Source organism: Girardinichthys multiradiatus, chromosome 5 (genome assembly GCF_021462225.1).
Source record: "Girardinichthys multiradiatus isolate DD_20200921_A chromosome 5, DD_fGirMul_XY1, whole genome shotgun sequence".
In the NCBI taxonomy this organism is placed as follows: Eukaryota; Metazoa; Chordata; class Actinopteri; order Cyprinodontiformes; family Goodeidae; genus Girardinichthys; species Girardinichthys multiradiatus.
In genome coordinates, this window is record NC_061798.1 from 39,159,865 (window position 1) to 39,180,772 (window position 20,908).

At 37.7% G+C, this 20,908-nt stretch overlaps 1 protein-coding gene across 5 annotated transcripts; it reads right to left on the minus strand.

The window, feature by feature from the left end:
- Positions 1-1,880: 1,880 nt before the first annotated feature.
- Positions 1,881-20,405, minus strand: LOC124868663 (zinc finger protein 660-like). Of its 5 annotated transcripts, XM_047366154.1 has the most exons (13): positions 20,195-20,404; positions 16,398-16,697; positions 15,775-15,949; positions 15,061-15,502; positions 13,280-13,448; positions 10,872-10,918; positions 8,668-8,821; positions 8,497-8,583; positions 8,318-8,392; positions 7,862-7,948; positions 7,619-7,687; positions 5,453-5,695; positions 1,881-3,011 (listed from the first exon to the last, which is right to left on the minus strand). In XM_047366154.1, exons 4-13 carry the CDS (start codon positions 15,172-15,174, stop codon positions 2,227-2,229), a joined length of 1,830 nt encoding a protein of 609 aa, XP_047222110.1. In that variant the 5' UTR covers positions 15,175-15,502; positions 15,775-15,949; positions 16,398-16,697; positions 20,195-20,404; the 3' UTR covers positions 1,881-2,226. The 5 variants fall into 5 exon arrangements, with proteins under 5 accessions (XP_047222110.1, XP_047222109.1, XP_047222108.1 ...); XM_047366153.1 differs by lacking the exon at positions 16,398-16,697 and having other exon boundaries at positions 15,788-15,949; XM_047366152.1 differs by lacking the exon at positions 16,398-16,697.
- Positions 20,406-20,908: the final 503 nt, after the last annotated feature.

Below are 20,908 nucleotides of genomic sequence, written 5' to 3' on the forward strand. Positions count from 1 at the left end.
ACCATGTGGACATTCCAAGTTGGGCACCATTGTCTAGCAATGATACAGGATCCTTCAAAAAAACATCCTTGATCCAGGTGGTGCTCTGTATCACCACCCCTACCACCACCGTGGCAATGTTGGTAGAGGTATTTCCTGCAACCAGTGGATTGCAGGTTCAAACCCTGCTCTGTCTGTCTGTCTGTCTCAGTTTTTGTGTCCTTGGGCAAGACACTTCACTGATGGTGATCAGAGGGTTCGGTGGCACCGATTGTATGGCAGCCTTGCTCCCGCCAGTCTGGCCCAGGGCCGCTGTGGCGACAATGTAGCTTAGCACTGTCAGTGTCTGAATGGGAGGATGACTGAAAGTGGTGTAAAGTGCTTTGGGGTCTCTGGGGACTTGATCAAGCATTATACAAGTACAAGCCATTTACCATTTATTTAAGTGACATTTTTAACATATGCTCAGCTTTTCCTTTTTTTCTTTTTTGTGCCTGATAATCACAGAATATTTAGGTTATGTATGGTCCTTTGTTCCTCTGAACAAGCAGCAACTATTTAACAGCTTAATACTTCTCTATTCATCTGCGATTTATGAGCAAAATAAAAACTCACATTTTCATTTTCTCCTAATTTCAGAATAAACTCTGAGTATTCAACAGGAGACTGCTGCAGGTAAATCTCTTTCTTCCGCTAAAACATGAGGACAATAGAGGTATTTGGTGACTGGAGGACATCTGTATGCCCCACATGCCAGGCAATGACACTGGTTTGGCATGTCGTGCCATTAGCTGGCATGTGGCGGATACAGATATCTGGTCCCAATATTGGTCACCATTACAACTGAATGCCCCACAAGCCACTTAGTGAGCATGGGTGGGCGTTTTGTGTTGTTACCTGGCATGTGGAGCCTATAGATGTCTGGTCCCTTCATTGGTCACTGTGACATCTGTATGCCCCATAAGCCAGGTTAATGGATCTGTACAACCAGCTCCATGCAAACCTGCAGTACAACCCCATTGAACTTTGTCACCTGCTGGTGGTGCTGTCTGATGCTGTCTGATGCGTCTATGAGTCAGTCTGCTGACACTTCGCTCACTGTTCCAACTGACTCTTGGACACACCGGTGGCTACCTGTGACACCACTGTTTCACTCATGTTGTCATCACTTATGCCTTCTGGTGGCTGATCTAGACATAGCGGCTTCTTGCATATGATTTATTTTGACACCCATCAATGGTCTGCCTGTGGAGCAAATTAAAACTGACTTTGACCATTTCTGTGTTGACTTGGTGATTAAATCTGCCAGGGGTATGAACTATATCTAAAATACATTTAAGACCCATAATGGAAAATATGAACATAATTCTGACATTTTAAAGCCTAAAACGGAGACTGATTCAACGTAAGACATTTGTGTCATCCATGTCATAAAAAATGGATTTGTATCAATTTAGGGTTTAGATAAGGGTGATGGTGAGGAGGCCTTCCAACCTCAAAGACCTTATCACCAAAGAGAAACCGTCAAAATACATCAAAAAATGTTATACGTCCAAAAAGCTGGTCAGCAATTATAGGCAGGCTCTGATTGCTGCCATGCCAAAAATTGTTTAATTAAGGTTGTAAATATATTTTTTTATATTTTTCACAAATGTACATAAAAATAGATACATAAAGCTTCAACAATTAGTATACTCAGTTCCCAAACACTTCTTGACTTATTGAGTGTTGTTATTCAATCTTATAGTATTCTGTTTTTATTTACTTTTACACAATGTCTCAACTTCACTTGAATTGGGTTGGTATGACTTTAAATTTGAAAAACAGAGCTAACCCCCTAAAATATTTCTCTTTTATACATACTGTATTGACAAATATGTAGAAAATAAATAAATCACAGGTGTGTTTCTAACAAATGTTTGTATTTCAACAACGTGGAGTTTAAAATAACATCAATTTAGTGCATCTTTTGAACAACATTTACTATTTTTTGGCATGCAGTATACAAAGGCACTGAAATTGAACAAAAGGGCTACCAGCAAAGAGGAGACATTAAAACATAGGCACAAAACCTAAACACAACAAAGATGAAACAGTAAGCCTCCAGTCTTTTTTCTGTATCACATTTCCCGACATAGAAACCGTCTCTGCTCTAGGTGGGAGGAATGGAAGATAGAAGATGAAGAGTAGTTTACTGCAACATTGCTGAACAGTTTATACCAGGAATGCATCAATGGAAAAAAGCTGTTAGATTTCCAGCTTGCTCTGTTGTTTGGGTCTGCCAAGTTGCCTAGTCGGCCCGATACGTCGTCCAGCGTGCGTCCGCTGGTGTTGCCGCAACCCCTGCCGGTAAATGAAACTCTTTTCACACTCCCCACACTTGTAGGGTCTCTCTCCGGTGTGGAGCCTGTGGTGGACCTTCAGTTCCTCGGCTCTGGAGTAGCCTTTCCCACAGACGCTGCAAATGAACGGCCTGTCCTTAATATGGGTCTGGTAATGTGCGTTCAGGTAGGAGTTGATCTGAAATGTCTTTCCGCAGATTGAACAGGCGTAAGGCTTCTCGCCAGAGTGCTGCATCTCGTGGAGTTTGAGGGAGGAAGCTGTGTGGAAACCTCTGCCGCAGAGCGAGCACAGGAAGGGTCGCTCACCTGTATGGATGCGCTGATGAATTTGTATGTAGCTCTCATTGATGAACCTCTTGCCGCAGTCTGGGCACGAGTAGCGCTTCTCCTTGATGTGGGTTTTCATGTGCTCCTCTAGCTTCTCTTTGTCATCAAACTGAATGCTGCAGCGGTGGCAGAAGACAAACTGTGATGCGCTGTGCTCGGCTGTTTCCGGTCCAGCTGTTGCCTGGCTGTGCGTAGTAACGTGGTGCGCTTGTAAAGCCGACTGGCTTTCGCAGTCCTTCCCACATTCCAGGCAGTGGAGGGACGACCGGATTTTTGATTCTCCTGGCAGGGACTTCAAATACTCTGAGAGTTCGGATGGAGAGGGATTCCCCTCATCTTCAAAGTCCACTGCATCTTTTCGGCCTAAGCAAGAAAAAAAGAGACCAGATTCATCCTTTAAGGTTTTTAAAATCATCAATCAGCTCATTTACGTACATTCTTTACCCCACTGAAGTTCGAAAGCAAATAAAAAATAGCTTTAATCATCCAAATGTACACGTCCATCCTAATAAATTAGGGTATTAACAGGTTATTTTGTTTAAACAAAATAACAATAATTCAAAAAGTACTGCTCATATATTACATTGATTCATCACACATAAAGTGATATAACTCAGGCGTTTATAACTCAGGCTTACAGCTAATGAAAACATAAAGGTCTGTTTCTCAGACATTTGAACATCACATAAGACCAAAAAAAAAAGAATTTTGATTACAGAAATGTCACAATTTGATCATGTTAAGGCCTACAAAATCATGGAGAACAGTGCTAGTTTGACAGCTCTCCAGCTAACACTGACATCCTCCACAAGTAGGGTAAGCAGCAAAAAGTCATAGCTACGGAACCTGGCTGTTTACAGTGCTGTATCTAAGCTTATTACTGGAAAGTTGAGTGGAAGGAATAGTTTGTAGAAAATGGATAACAGCGAACCAAACAAACTTTCGTTGTTTGATGAGCTAACCCCTCCTTCCTACTTCCCCATGTCTAAAGGGATTGCTCAATCCATCCAACGTGTCCGGACTTCCCTAAACCTGAAAGATCTTACTAAGCAGGTTTACTGAAAGTTCTGTTTAAGCTGGTGTCGGGAAATGACTTGCCTAGCCTCTGACAGCCTTCGTCCAAAAGTCTCGCCCTTCTTCAACTGGAGGTCCGGCCGACCGAGTAGCCTATCACAGTCATCCACACCTTCGACAGTCACTTTTGTTCACGGCTGCTCATTCCCTAATTTACAACTGGCTCTTGGTATATGGGCTAGGTTAATTTTAGTAGCTCAGCATGAGCTCCAAGGGCGCTGTTTTAACAAACTTGACTAAGGCAACCTATAAAAACCTCCTAAAATATCTTAGAACCAGGCAACAAAACTTTTTACCACCAATGAAAAACCAAAAAATACGGTGACTCAAATAATTGAATGTCCACGATTTAACTAGAATTTTATATGCTTTCTTTAATTAGTAACGCTTTTGCAGGGGTCAGTAACAGCTTAAATTCGGCAACACAAAATAATTTCAATAATAGAAATGAATCAGTTAACTCAACCTGTCTTTCCCTGATGCTGAAACTAGTGAGTTTGAAGAGGCTTTGAAGATGGAGGCTCATCCATGCACCTGATGGAGATGTTTCTTCTGGTAACAACGAGTGGTTTCTTGAAGGGAATACGACTTAATCTTCAGTTTTCTTCCTTTAAGTGGCAGGCACTGATACTCCAGACTTTAATGGTTAAACAGGATCTTTGTTGTTATTTGTCTCCGAAGACAGTAGTTTCCAGAGGCTGAAGAGTTGAAGGAAACCCGGAGACATAAATGAAGTTGATTCAGGACTTCCAGAAGCCTGAAACTTAGAGCAATCAGCTGTTCACCGATCTGTTGTCTGGATAAAAAGGCTTTAGATGAAATCAGATTCTTAATTTTGAGGCACAGTCCTTTCTGAGCTCACGTGTTGATCCTCTTTTTTAATGCAGTCGATCAGTTGGGCTGTGTCTCTGTTCCTTTTCCATCCAAGCTTATTTTCTCCGTCCGATCTTGTTCGCTGGTCTTCTGCGAGGAAACAACCCCGTTTCTGCTCTCAGCATTGTTTTTATAGCGCTTGATGCCTTCAACAGGCCCTTATTAGGCTTCTTAGTTATTGCGCAACCTATTCAGCTCAGCTTCTTGATCATTGCTCAATACTTTAGTCATGGTCATCGGGACCTACTGAGTTCTGGTGTGAAGTTTCCACTTTAAGTTATGTTTGGGGAGCCACGCCATCAGCTGGTGTTGGTCTCCTGGGTTTTTTCAAGTCCACAGACAATGCAGCTGCCTATTAGGAGCTTTTAAAGCACTTCAAGCATCCTTCTGCTGAAGGGCTTTTTTCTTTTTCCAGCAAGATTTGGGACCTGCCCAGACTGTCATAAATACCAATACCTGCTTTTATCACCATCCATCCCTGTGCTTAATTGACCAGGAAATTCTCCACGGATCTAAGGGGGTTTTGTCCAAACAAAGATGACAGACAGCAGATCTGAAAATGCACACGAGCTGCTGTCAAAGCTACTTGGGCTTCCCCAACACCTCAGGAGACCCACAGGCAGATCGCCTGCATGCTACGCCGCATTGTTGCAGTAATTCATGCAAAAATTGACATTAACTGTAAGCCCTAATGATCAAAATAAAAGATAGAAATACTAGCAATATAAAATCTGTGTAGTGGATCTATATTATATATGAGATTCGTTTTTTGAACAGAATTACAGAGATGAATTAACTTTTTGATGATCTTCCAATATACTAAGGTGAGCCTATAAAGCATGGTTGAAAACTCTCACCAAGGTGGACTTTGTAGTGCGTTTTCAGATTCCCCTTCTGGTTAAAGCCCCGGCCACAAATAGAGCAGCAGTAAGGTTTTTCTCCGGTATGGATCAACTCGTGTCGCTCTAGTTTGTATGCGTGAGGAAATTCTTTGCCGCAAACTGAACAGCGGTACTCGATTTTCTCCTTGGGCTGTTTCAGGAGCTCAGGAGGTATATCTATTGGTAAACGAAACATCTTTCTCCGAGGGTGCCTCTTCCCTATAAAGAAGAACAAAAATAACTGTGAAATAAAGTTGTGGTAATATTAAAAAAAGTATAATATGATGTCAACCAGATCTGCTCCCAGTAGCATTTATTAGTTTGCAGAAGTAACATTTTTACTTCTCCTGCATTCACACAAAATTAGACAAAGTCAAACTTTAACACAGGGTTATAGAGAGATGTCGGACATGAATACCCAATTTTGAGATCCTAGGCCTTGTTTTCCTAGTTTTGAGTGAGATAGATGTGGAGGAAATACTGTTATAGTTTGTCACACAACCAGCTACAGTGGGCAGGTTAAAGTACGCCCTGACATCAGCGTTATTAAAAATCTCCCGATATCCAGTCCACATGTGGACACCAGCAACATGAGCTTTCAAAAATCTCTATTTTGGATCCTTTTTTTTATCTAACCAAATCCCAGTTGGCATGTTGAAAGAAGGTGCAAACACACACACACACACACACACACACACACACACACACACACACACACAAACACACCAATTTGCAAAATATCCGTGTTAGTGTGAACACGGTCTTACACTCATGGTGCATTTCAGTTCACTTCGGAATGAGTTCCATGCAAGAAAAAACACCTAGCGCATCCCACTTCAAATTCAAAATGGCTACCTCAGGAGATTCACAGTAAACCAGTGACACACATAGAATTGTATTACCTATTTCTGTAAGCATGTTCCTTTACTGTTACAATACATACAATAAATAGACACAGTCACATTCCATAAATTTGAATATCATTTAGGGCTGCAACGAACGATTATTTTGCTTCTCAATTAATCTGTTCCATATTTGTTCAATTAAATAATAGCAAAAGGTGCATAATGGGAGATTTGTTTACAGATTGTGAACCAGGTAAAGCTAAAGCTATGCCACTAGAGGAATTCTGGATAGAGAATAATTACATACAAAAAAAGTTTTTAATCTTAAATGCAAAATGGATATACTTTTTTGTACTGTTTTGGCCCTAATTACTGCTCTAAATGGGATAAGGTAATTTATTTCAGAAACTCAGTTTACCAACTGAAACAGATTATAGAGATGAATTACACTGACTGATTTCTTTATGATGACATTCAAAATCAGATTATTACATTAGACCAATAAACACATTTTTATTCAAAAATGTGGGCTTACTGAATTCCCTTAATGGGAATTTTAAATACAGTAGAGGATAATCAATATTTAATTGTAATCCACAAATAATCCACAGTAAACAAGCAGATTTCATGCAAACACTCTTCAGTATATCTTTGTTACTCCTGAATCACATTGACACAGCTTAGTGCAGGGGAACACTTCAACAAAGGCTTTCCAGAACCCCAGACTGGTAAGGCCAGAATTTTCAGCCCAGAGCACAAAAGTAGTGAAGCCACATTTTTAAATGTGTGGAGAATATAAAGTGAAGTAACATTTGATGACTTCAAATATCCTCGATGTGTTGTATTAATGGTTAATATGCAGATAACAAATGGATGTCTGTCTATGACAAAACAAATTGTTTTTTATTTGAGACAAATACAGTTTATTCAACGATCAATTTTCAATTATTTCCCATATATTTCCATGTTTCTAAATTGAAGTTTCGTGTTTGAAAAATTCCCAGAATTCTCCAGCTAAACAGTTCTTGAAAGTTTCCAAATTCACCTTATAATTTTTGGCCCCCATGCAGCCCTACATAAACCATTATCGTTTTAAAAAGGTACATAATGATTATTATAACTTTTCTTGTTACAAGATGTGCCATCAGTGGTGGATAAAACATTGTTAGAACAAAGACAGAAACTGAAAAACCGTAGAGTAAAAGTATGTAAGTTCTGTTTCCTTCAGTGAACAAGTCATAACTCAGGATGCGTTCACACATCTCCAAGAATAAATTAAGCTAATTACCGCTCTTACCAGTTAAAACACTTTTGTTTTCTCCTTCAGCAGAATGTTTGGCATCTTTCTTCTGATAAGGTTGCTTTACTGTAACAGGAAAAAAGATTAATTGCAATATGTTAAAAAGGAACTACAAACAAAGCACAAAGTATTTGACAAAATGCATTTACACCTAGATTATTTAGTTTGTAAATAATTTCAAACAAATCAAGATTCCCAGTCAGTTTAAATAATCCACTGTTAAATGTTTTCTGGCCTTACCAGTAACACAGGGGATAGTTTCTGAGTTTATTTCTTCTGGTTCTGCATAGGTGCAGATATTTCTTCTTCTTCGGCTACGTCTTGATACTTTATAATAAAAAAGTGAAATTAGAACAGCAACATGAAAAATTACATTTTAATTAGACTTCCCTGAAAAGCTTGAGGGAGAAGTTTATGTGGAAATGAATTTCTTTAATGCTGTTTTTCTTCAATCATTTTGGAATAATTGTATAACATAAAACGTTAATGAAACAAAAAACAAGATTTTCACAAGCTGTGTGAATTAGAGAAAATCTCTGATGAATTCTAATTTGTGCATCCGATTATTTTTTAGATAATAACTAAAAAACAGAACAGTTCAAAATCATCATTAAAAGCCCAAAATTATTTAAGAATTTGTGTCCAGAATCAGTGGACGTAAACATCTGACAAGAACTGAAGACCAAAAAGATTCACCTCCTTCATTCGTATCTGAGTCCACCCCACACAGCAGTGAAGTTTGAGAAATCTGTCTCCTGACTCTTCTTCTTGCTGTACAAGACAGAACATGTTTTTACACTATATATCAATTTAAATAAAACAGTATCTTAAGATCCATTTGAAATTGTACAACTTTTATGCTTCTAATCACCTACCAGCGTTTAAAGGAACATGTTCTCCTTTGTCTGGGTGTTCTAAAGATTGCACCCTAACCTTTTTCAGTCGTCTCCTTCGCGTTCTTGCTAAAAATTAAGAGAAAATTCTCAAAAGCAAATCATATTTTCTATCTGCATGTTTATTTTATTATTCTCTAATGTTGTATTTACCAGAATGTAAGGGTAGGATCCTGGTCATCTTTACTACTCCCTTTTCCTGCTCCCCTTCCTCGTTTTCTTCGTCTTCTCCTACAACTTCCATGATGAGTGTTGGACTACTGCAGTCCCTCTGGTCTTGTAGTTGAGAATCAACCAGGATGACTTCCTGTATTCACCATCATTAAAAGCCATTACAGTCCACTGTTAGAGCATAAAAGTGCATTTCATAATTGTCTCCACAGGATGTGGTCCAAACTCTGGGAATTGGGTTGCTTCATTTTGATGATGGAAGGCAATGGTTGAGTAACGATGTTTGGTGAAACGCCACCCGACTGCAGCTAATAAGTTGTTACTGTTGCAAGCATGTTTTAATGTGAATCTTCAAAGGTGACAATTATTGTAAAACTGAGAAAAATAAAACTCAAGAAGAATTTTCTAAACCTTAGGAAACCGTGAAGGTTTATTAGGGCACAATCAGACTGGAAAACAAACCAAACTAAAACTACATGTAACCACCAACTTAGAGCTTGACAAATGGCACATAAAACTCACTATTTCATGTAAAACCAGATCAATATGGACTGGTAGTTTACTCAACATTGTGGACGTCTTTATTGCCAAAAAGGGTAATTTATTGTGTGAATGAGCATTAATTTAGGGATTAATAGACCAAATGATCCAGAAAGAACAGTGATAAGCCAAGACGTCTTTAAAATGAAAACAGTTGTTTACAGCTAAAAGCAGATATTCACATCCTCTGTATTAAAAGACACAGAACATTATTTTTCTTACTGTCTTACTGAACATTTCTTGTTTTAGGTTAGTTAGGATTTCCAAATGTATATTTTTATTTGCTAAATGTCCCCAAATATACATTTACAATTAGTGATAGTGAGACTTTTGATTTTATTTCACAAATTTTGAAATTCTATACAGTAGGATTACTATGACATTAACAATGTGGGAAAGCTCAGAGGATGACGTAATGGCTTGGTAAGGTTCTGTAAGGTTAATTTGAAGCGTATCAGTTAATGGGAGGCACACCTATGGATGTATTTTAAGGCACACCTCAAGCTTACTGCTTCATTGTGTGACATCAGGGAAGGATCAAAAGAAATCAGCCAAGATATCAGGAAGAGAGCTGTGGACCTCCACAAGTCTGGTTCATCCTTGGGTCCAATTTCCAGATGTGTTAAGGTGTCACATTCTTCTGTTATACCAATGATACAACTGGATAAACAGCATGGGAATGTCCAACCATCATCATACTATTCAGGAAGAAGACAGGTTCTGTGTCACACACATGAAGGTGTTTTGGTGCGAAATGTGCATATCAACCCCAGAACCTTCTGAAGCAAATCCTGTACCAACATGGGCGGAAAGGCCACTCAGAGAGGAAGAAGCCATAACTCCAAAAGCAGCAACAACAAAAAAAAGTCAGATTACCTTTTGCAAATGCAAAGAGACAAATACCTTTTTTCGGAAAGAGGTCCTGTTGTCTAATGAAACTAAAACTAAAAGTGTTTAACCATAATGAGCATGGTTACATTTGGAGTAAAAAGGGGGAAACCTGCAAGCCTAAGAATCAGACTGTGAAGTACGGGGGTGGTAGCATCATGATGTGTTTGTATGTTTTGCCAGAAGAGGGACTGGTGCACCTTTAAAATAGACGGTATCACGACGAAGAACATTATGTAGGAAATATTGAAGCAACATCTCAACAAATTAGCCAAGCAGTTAAAGCTTGTGTGGGCAAGCTTATAAAGGTGTGCGTGAGCAAGGTGGCCTACAAAGCTGTAACATCAGGTACATCATCTCTGTCAGGAGAAATAGGCCAAAGTTTTGTCAAACTAATGAGAGAAGCTTATAGAAGGACATCCAGGACATCTGACCCAAATGGTCAAAAGGAAATTCTACCAACTATTAAGCAAGACAGTGTAAACTTAAAAAATTTAAAAAACTTTTCAAAGTTCTCTCTTTCATAAATGTTGCATTTAGCAAACAGAAATAATTTTAGTGACCTAAAACAGGAAATGTTTAGTCTGGTTTCATGTCAGACAGTGAGACTAAAAAGACGTGTCTTCCTAATGTGGTGTATGTTAATATCAAGTTTAATTTGTACTGTGTGCTGGTCACTTCAACATGTTCAAGGATTTTTACAGCGACCAGTAGAGGGGACAGCATCATTTTTACATGTTATGTCTTTAAATATTTACCTTCTCAGAATGAGAAACCTCTGCGCAATCTTCGTCAGAATTATCTCCTGCAAAGATGGATGAAGAGAAACACTTCAGTGGAAAAATTAAGTATTTGTAGGATAAAAAAATGGTCAAGGCCTCCTAGGTTTTGATAAATGGGGTGTTGTAGCGAGCAGATACTATACTCACTATACTCAATGGGGTTAAGACCATCAGTTGTGTTGTGCAGGAGGTGGATATAGTACACAGCTGATAGTCCTACTGAATAGACTGTTAGAATTTGTATTATGGCAAGAAAAAAGAAGCTAAGTAAAGAAAAACGAGTGGCCATCATTACTTTAAGAAATGAAGGCAGTCAGCCCGAACAATTGGGAAAACTTTGAAAGTGTCCCCAAGTGCAGTTGCAAAAACCATCAAGCGCTACAAAGAAACTGGTTCACATGAGGACCACCCCAGGAAAGGAAGACCAAGAGTCACCTCTGCTGCGGACGATAAATTCATCCGAGTCACCAGCCTCAGAAATCGCAGGTTAACAGCAGCTCAGATTAGAGAACAGGTCAATGCCACACAGAGTTCTAGCAGCAGACACATCTCTAGAACAACTGTTAAGAGGAGACTGTGTGAATCAGGCCTTCATGGTAAAATAGCTGCTAGGAAACCACTGCTGAGGACAGACAACAAGCAGAAGAGACTTGTTTTGGCTAAAGAACACAAGGAATGGACATTAGACCAGTGGAAATCTGTGCTTTGGTCTGATGAGTCCAAGTTTGAGATCTTTGGTTCCAACCACCGTGTCTTTGTGCGGCGCAGAAGAGGTGAACGGATGGACTCTACATGCCTGGTTCCCACTGTGAAGCATGGAGGAGGTGTGATGGTGTGGGGGTGCTTTGCTGGTGACACTGTTGGGGATTTATTCAAAATTGAAGGCATACTGAACCAGCATGGCTACCACAGCATCTTGCAGCAGCATGCTATTCCATCCGGTTTGCGTTTAGTTGGACCATCATTTATTTTTCAACAGGACAATGACCCCAAACACACCTCCAGGCTGTGTAAGGGCTATTTGACCAAGAAGGAGAGTGATGGGGTGCTGCGCCAGATGACCTGGCCTCCACAGTCACCGGACCTGAACCCAATCGAGATGGTTTGGGGTGAGCTGGACTGCAGAGTGAAGGCAAAAGGGCCAACAAGTGCTAAGCAACTCTGGGAACTCCTTCAAGACTGTTGGAAAACCATTTCAGGTGACTACCTCTTGAAGCTCATCAACAGAATGCCAAGAGTGTGCGGAGCAGTAATTAAAGCAAAAGGTGGTTACTTTGAAGAACCTAGAATATAAGACATATTTTCAGTTGTTTCACACTTTTTTGTTCAGTATATAATTCCACATGAGTTAATTCATAGTTGTGATGCCTTCAGTGTGAAGCTACAATATTCATAGTCATGAAAATGAAGAAAACTCTTTGAATGAGAAGGTGTGTCCAAACGTTTGGTCTGTACTGTATATGTATATATATATATATATATATATATATATATATATATATATATATATATATATATATATACACATTATATATATATATATATATATATATATATATATATTATATATATGTATATATATATATATATATACACATATATATATATATATATATATATATATATATATATATATATATATATATATATATATACACATTATATATATATATATATATATATATATATATATATATTATATATATGTATATATATATATATATACACATATATATATATATATATAATATATATATATACATATGTATATATATATATATTATATATATATACATATATATATATATATATATATATATATATATATATATATATATATATATATACATATATGTATATATATATATATATATACACACATTTTCTACACAGAGCAGTGTTTACCCTTAGTGTGCCATCTGTGCCCATTAATTTCAACCTGATGCATGACTCCAAGTGCATATCTCAAAAAGTGATGACATTGATTACTCCTAGCTGAACCCACTAAGGTTTGATGCCTGAAGCTGTTTTTTTTTTTAAAGTTGCATTCTGACTATTGTCTAATCATTTTACACATTTGGCTACATTCCCTTCTCCTCCCATCAGGGCTTCTTTTTTGACACATGGACGAATCCTCTTTGTATTTAAACCGCCGCAGAAAAAAATAAATTATTCGGATAGGCGCAATTTGGAGGTGTGTGCAAAGGTTGGTGAAATCCTTGATTGCAACCAGAAGAGTGTTGGGATGTAAATCTAAAGGCTTTTTATGTGGAGTGGCACCAGTACTAGTTCACTGTTTCTAGAGCTTTTTAAAAAAATAAGCCATTAAAAAAAATTTGAATTTACACATGAAAGAAACAAGATTCAACTTTTAAGTAACTTACTTTCATCCCATGCCACCACCTCTCCATCTGAGTTGATTAAGCCACCAATTTCTTCCACCGGTTCTTGCTCATCCTCCTTTTGCCCGGTCTGAAGTCTGACAGTTAAATGGAGCGTTCTGTTGTTCAGGTTGGCAGAGGCAACCTTTGGGTGGGTACGTTCAGAGGAATACTAAACACAGAGCACATCTGATGTCAAGAAGCAAGAAGATTCTGTTTTTCTTGATACCTTTAGATAATTACAAAACTCAATGCATTTTATCAATGGGTCTCCTGCAGAATGTATTTATTTTCATATTCATATCTCACATTTTCTTTTTACTTTACAATGATTTCAACACTATTCTTTGTAAATTCTTTACTTCAACTGCAATAATGGCAGCTATTAACAATGAAAAGTGTCTTACTATGGTATTACTGACAGATGTAACCCTCCAATTATAACATAGGCTTTTCCTTGGAACTGCTGCAAAAAACTTTAGTAAGAAATTAGTCAAAGAAAATCGGTAAAAAAAAAAAAAATTAAATCAAAAGTAAAAGTGTCAAAGTAATGAATTACTTGGGGGTTTGAGAAGTCACTGACTGGATGCAATCTGCTGGGTTTCCTTAGATAGAAAAACTTTTTATCCAATTTGAATAAATAACTGAATCTGACTGCACTGTTCAATGATTAGGATTAGTTGGAATGTATGTACCTGACTTTTGTAAAGTGCCTTGAGACAACATGTGTTGTGAATTGGCGCTATACAAATAAACTGAATTGAATTGAGATTAAAATAAAGCATTGTATTTTTACAAATATTTCTATCTTACAGTTAGAGCTTACAATACTATTTAAATTTGTCCTTAGAAGGTCCCAGTAACAACATCCCTTGTGATTTTGCAAACAATCTAAAATTGGGTTTACATTTCTGCGAAGTTATACTAGAAAGGTTGCAGGCTGGAACTTTCTGCTATTATCCTAAGTGTGATAAATAGCCCAACACTGGAAACAAAAAACAAAGTTTTATATTAAAATGCTGCCTAGTGGGATAATATATTGCTTTGCTTATATCATACTAAAAACTCACAGCAGATTAAAAACAGCTTTAAAAAACAATTCAGCACAAAACGAGGATTGATTTTAACCTCTAAACAGTGGGAAAACTAAAATTGCTATAATTACAATCTGCTCTGTATATGGCCATTCACAGAACATGCAAACATTTTTATAAGAGCACCTGGACAAAGAGTGCTGTACAGTTCAGCATTTCCATTTGTTTTTTAAGGAGAGGGGTAGGAAAATGTTTATTTGGACTTTGACTGAATACTTAGGGCTTTGAACAGAAAAGGCAATTAACACACATAAAAAAAGCTAATCTGAGAAGACACCTGTCATTTAAAAAAATAACATAAAAAAGCAGAAAATACTTATATAATAATCCTTAAAGCTGGGATTTTTATATCAAACTTCTCTTATTACAAAGTTATGGGGGAAAAGTAGCATTCCTTTTCTATTCCACAGTTAAACTGAAATGTGTCTGTTATTTTTCACTGCACAATGCCATGTTTTCTAATATTATTGTGAATATCCAATTGCAGTCCTGATAAATCTTCCCAATCTTATTATATCCTGTTTAAATGTTAATGCTGTTGTAAACTCCAGCCAGTGATATAAAACTAATATTTTAAAACAATAAAGCTAAATAAAAACCTTTCTGCATGAGGCCCATTATGATATTAATGAATGAATCTAAAAAAAAAACATTGAATGACATTTGAGTGGCCAACACTTCACTTCATACAGTTTGGTAAGGTGCTGATTTGCTTGTGTGGTGGAGATCTTCTGCTGCGTCTGAAGATGTGCTCTGTTCTAGGGTACACTCCTCCTCTGCCGGCGTTCTCAGGTTGGATTTCATGTTGGCTTTGTGACTTGGTGAGATGTCTAGTACTAGGCAGGAGAATGGCTTCTGTCCTGTGTTTTTCCACTCACAGACATTTTCTGATTCCTTGCCATGAGCACCAGAAAGTTTCTGATTAGAGCTTGTAAGCGTGTGTTTCTGCTGTCGTCATTTGCAGTAGGATTCTGCACACAGAGACTTTGACCATCCAACTCCTCTGGATGTTCTCTCTGATGTGTCTTTAGACCACATGCAGCAGAACTCTCTTTCCTGAAGGCCTTAAAGCGAGGAAAACGAGCATCTGGATGGTTTCTTTTCTTTCCTCCCTCTGTACCAAGGGTCTTTTCTGTGTTTTATAAAGGAAATCAAAAGAGAAAAAGAAAAATCACAAGTAAGTGACTGCATGTTCAGAGAGGTTCGTTTAGTTTTTTGAATAGGGTTTTGATAACAGGTTATGGGCAGCCATAAAGAAAACATTTAGCTAAAACCTAATCAATGAGAAGATGCTAAAAGATTTACTGCGGGTGAAATGTTGACTGCTGAGAACCTCTCAACAGCGCCCCACTTCAGTACATATGTATATTTTTATGAGCTATCTTTTTTATCTTTTCCACTCACAATTTTCACTCACAGTCCAGTTCTCATCTTCCTCTTTGATGACCACTTGGATCTCTGGTGGGTCACAGGTATAACCGAGGCTTCCTGGTGCTTTTTGCTCCTTCTGTTGGCCAGATGTCTGGCCACAATATGTTCCATTCAGACTGAGTGACAACGGATCTTGGAGCCCAGGATCCTATTAGGACCCATGAAAGAACAAGGGTTGAAAAAAATAGCAACACGCACAAATAACACCTAGTGATGGGCAGAGAGTGAGTAGTTATACTGCTAGAGCTATCAGAAACCAAACATTTCATTTTAAAGAACATTCAAAGACAGTTCAAACGAACCCAGATCGTGTAGCAAGGCTAGAAATAAGAAAAGCTAAAGCATATTTAATGAAATACTGAACAATTTGATGGTTCTCAGTTTACAGTAAAACACAAAACCCTTTAACTGAAAGATCGCAAAAATAGCCTAATTTCATAACTAGAAATGACCATTAATCTTTTAGTAAATGTTCTTGTAGGCATGTCAATTTTTACAGTAAATATCAGTTAACTGACTTCTTAAGGTACAGCTTGTTACTGTCAAATAAGATATTTTCAACAATAAAAACACCAACAGAGAACATTCTGCAATACCTTTTTACTCTTGCCTTCCTCTTTCTGTAATTTCCATCCTGCTTGAAATACCTTTGGCTCTCTTATGCGCTGCTGACATATTTCTTTGCATGGTTGACCCAAGGAACTTAAATTCATCCATCTTCAATGTCTCTACTCCTTCCAGAGTCACTTTTTCAACCGTCCCCGTCTCATTTAAAAACATGACCCCTCTCTGTTCTCCAGAGTAAACCTCCACCTCTCTTCCACATTCATCCTTCTCCCACTATAGATCACAATGTCATCTATGGACAGTGTAGAACATTATGACTATTGGTCAACCTGCAAGGAATTAAAAAGTCAATTCTTTGCACTTGAATGCAATTTTTTTCAAATCTTGCTGAAAGTTTAATTGCACTCATCCTTTTTCTAATTTTTAGTAACAGTGGAACTGCGAGTCAATAGAAGATTCTTGTGCAAGACTATGAAACACAGTGTTAAAAATGTTGGGTTTTTCAGCTGCCTCTGCCAGCAAGTAGGGTTGTGACATTCTTCAAATCGGCGTTTCATATTTTCTTAGGAAATCAACAAGAAAAAAGATTATTGAAATTATTTTGATTATATGTATAATTATTAAGTTCAAACTGCACTGATGTAACTGTTGGATCATAACCATTTGGGGCCCTGGATAAAAACTCACACTTAGGACCCTTGGGACTCGAAGGAGTCTCTGCAAATAAAAATAAAAAAAGTACTATAAAAATTACTGAAATGTATTTTTTTTTAGCACTTTCAAAGCTTAAATCTTTAAAACAGCTTTAGTCCTAAGCAGAATGAAAAGGTTTATTCATTTGTTTTAAATATTTTATACATATACATGCCACTTTTTCACAATAGCCCCCTTTATTTAATCAAGAAAGACACATAATTTACGAAGTGGTAAATACAGAGTTTCAGAATTATGTTTGATTTGTTGGGGTCATCCATTTGGGCCGACTGGGCTGCGCAGTTCAACATGTGCAGCTCAGCCTTTGCTGCAGCGATGGACATCGAAGCTGACCTCATCAGAGCTTTAAAAGCTGAAGAAACAAACTCTTAAACCACCATTTCCAGCGTGTCTCACGAGACGACGCAACGGAGGCGCATATCTGGAGCGACAGTAACTCACAGGCGAGTTACTTTTTTCCTCCACATGGCCATTCCCGGAAGAGCTTGAAAGCTGGAATTCTGTCTGATACAACAAGGTCAGTGATGTCATATACCGATCGAAGACCCCGCCGACACTCGACGACTGCAATGGTTCCTCATAATTTCCCCATTTGGGACGGATGAGAAGTTTACCGTTTTTGAATTGATCATGGACGCGTGTCACTCTGGCCCCCCGTTTTTCTTCTTCAGACCTACGACCTATCTGCACACCAGTGAAGAGAAGAAATCAACGTCAAAGCAATTTAGTTCCTTTTTTTATATATTAAATTGGATAGGTGTATATAGAGGTCTGAGCAAGATGCGGCATAGTTACGGTGATTTAGAATCACCAGTAGTTAATCCAAGGTATCAACTTGTTGCATGCTATACTGATTGAAGTGTTTCATGCTGAGCTGTTTTGAGTTGCTGTGCAAGGTGCGTGTTCATGTTTTGTCCGGCTGATCCCAAATCAGCCAGGAGTTAGAGGTTGGACTTTTAAAATTTTTCCATTCAAGGCAGCTGCGGTCTGGGCTTCATGGCCTGACCACTCCTTTGTCCCAGTTTTATTACTGGAGTTTTTCCACTGAGTTCCCGCCTCAGAGTTTTATGACTCTTTGTTTGAGATTTGAGGCAATCAGCTGCTAGAGGCTAAGGACCCAGCCCACCATCTACCAGCTGGTCGCTGAAAATCAAGACATCAGCGCACCAGGAGGACTTCTCTTTCCAAGTTAACCCAAATTGAACATTTTGTCCATAAAACTGCTGGTTTGATCTTCATAGACACTCAATGCGCATATATTTTCTAATCATTATTGTTAGGTAGTCATTTTTTATCCCCTTTGTGTAGAATAGAGCTTGTTAGTTAGGTGAAGGATTTTGGACCTGAGTAGTAATTATATCAGGGCTACATGGTTTCAATAAATTCACATATATATAAGAGAAGCGTTTGTGTTTATTTCGTGCAAGAGTGATTTATCTGTCAAAATAAGGTCAAATTTTCCCCATCGATGGCGAAGCGGTTGATTAAACAGTGACGTTTAGTGTGGTTTTGGTCAATAATTATTAATGATAATTAATAATTGTAATTATTAAGTGCTTTGAGCCCATAATCACAACACCAGAGGACATCTTTGACTTCTATTCGTATTTTCCTGAATTATGATTTTTAATTACAATTTTTTAATAATCATAATCCTTACAGATTTATCAAGATTATTTCGTGTTGCAATAATATATTTTATTTCCATACCGTAATGCAACCAAATACAACAGCTGGATTCAATTTAGAACACATTATCTTTGCTGCCAACTAGTGGTTAAACATGTAATTTCATAAAAAATGAAATAAAAAAAACACAGAGGTAAGGTATTCACAGGTGTAGGATTTTGTGACGTCTAAATTAAGAATATCCAAAACAGATTTAGTTAGAATGATCATCAATAGGGAAACGTTTGAGCCAAGGGTCCTATGTGGGTGATGGACGTACAACTTTTAAACAGTCAATGTGTGTTGAGATGTGAGGTGGCACTTTTTAACCTCGGTCCAAACCATTTCATGTGATTAGCATTAACACTTGCAAAGATTTTTACTATTAAAAATGTAAAAACTGGCAAATAGGAGCCAACTGGATCCCGGCATCCATGAGGTTAATGGCACAACATGATTAGAAGGTATGTTTATTAATTGAATTGATCAAAAAGAAAATTTACCTAAATCTGCATACTATGAGCTACAACAACAATTAATTTCCCTTTGGGATGAAGAAAGTAGTTTTAAATTCAATTGAAATGTGTAAAAAAAAAAAAGAACAGCGTGTTTTCAAATCATGTAAACTGATTATTATGTCAATATGCACCAGAATAATGTTGTTTTATTTTTATTTAACAAAATATAGCAGCCCTAGCAGCAGGCTTTTTTTCAATCTGATGTGGGAGTGCTTTAAATGTTGCATTTCCTTTAATTATATGTACCTATATCTGCAGAAAATTGGATTTGACTGTCTTTTTTTTTTACATATTACTGGTTTCTCCATGTTTTTCTTGATGTGAATACTTAGACAAGACTTTACCAATTTCTGTTTAACCTCTTTGTCCAGCGGTTTGACTGATATAATCAACACCTTCCCTGCCAAATTAAAAGTCTATTAGAAACAGGTCTAGTAGAAAAAGATGACTTTTGGAAACTAGTCAGTGAAAATGTGGGATATCTCTTCTGTCAGGGATCAGGGAGGAGTGATGCAAAGATGCAGACTTAGATTTAAAAAAGAAAAACAACATTAAATATATATAAAGTTTGGCTTCACGTCTCATAATATGACCTAAAATATTTATCACACTGACATACTGTGCATGACTTACTGCAATCATCTGGCTACCTTTAAGCTTCATTATATGCCTAGAAGGCCTAATATTTGAAGTTTACATCACATTTAAATTAAATTAGCAGCATTCTGCGGCCCCCCGTTAGTTTGCCTGCAACCTGGACTTCCTAAATAACACTAAGTATCGCTTTGAAGCTTTTTCTTCCGGACTAATGAATAAATGCATGCAGGGTGACAGCAGAAACATCTTTCTCATCTGTCTGCATGGTTAACCAAGCTAGTTGACTGTAACTGTTTAGCTAATAACAAACAAACGGCAGCTCCGTTTACCTCAAACATAACGCGTTGCGGGAGACAGCTTTGAAGGATGTCACGGGAAAACCCGGGATATAAACAGGGATGAAGCCAACTTAAAGCTTGTTATTCCAGAGGCGAGCAGCAGCTGTCAGGAACTACGAACTAGTCTGTGTTTTTTTGTTTTTTTAATTCGGCCTTCTTCTCCAGCTGCCTCCTCTTCTTCGAGGGTTTAGGTATCTTCACCGCTGCTTACTGCCTCCTGGTCTCAGTCTTCCGAGGTTTGCTTGAACGCGTCAGCCTGTTTTTGCATCTTTCTGACTTCTGCTTCTTCTTTTTGGTGTTTATTGGCGGGTTCACTTTCACTCTATTTAGGTTTTGAATAAGTTGTCTTCTTTCTTCTCTCATACTTCTGACAGTGTAATATAAAATGCTTTATTGCCTCATCATCTCCATACTTTGTACATTCTCCATTGCAATGTGACTATAATAAATAGTGTGCTGTTTAGCCCTGTGTGCCCTAATGTGAGACATGAAATGATTGTTTCTTTCCTCATCCCTGTACTTCTAATTTCTCCAGTTTTCCTTTGGATTTTTAAAAAACCATCGTCTTCAACAACCTTTCTTTTTCCCATTGCTTTTGCATCTTCTCTGTCATTTTTTGTTTTAAATTATTTTTTCATTTCTGTTTTACTAAAAATAATAATTAAATCCACTAATCTGTTTTCAGTGGCCTCCTTTGCAGTCTTA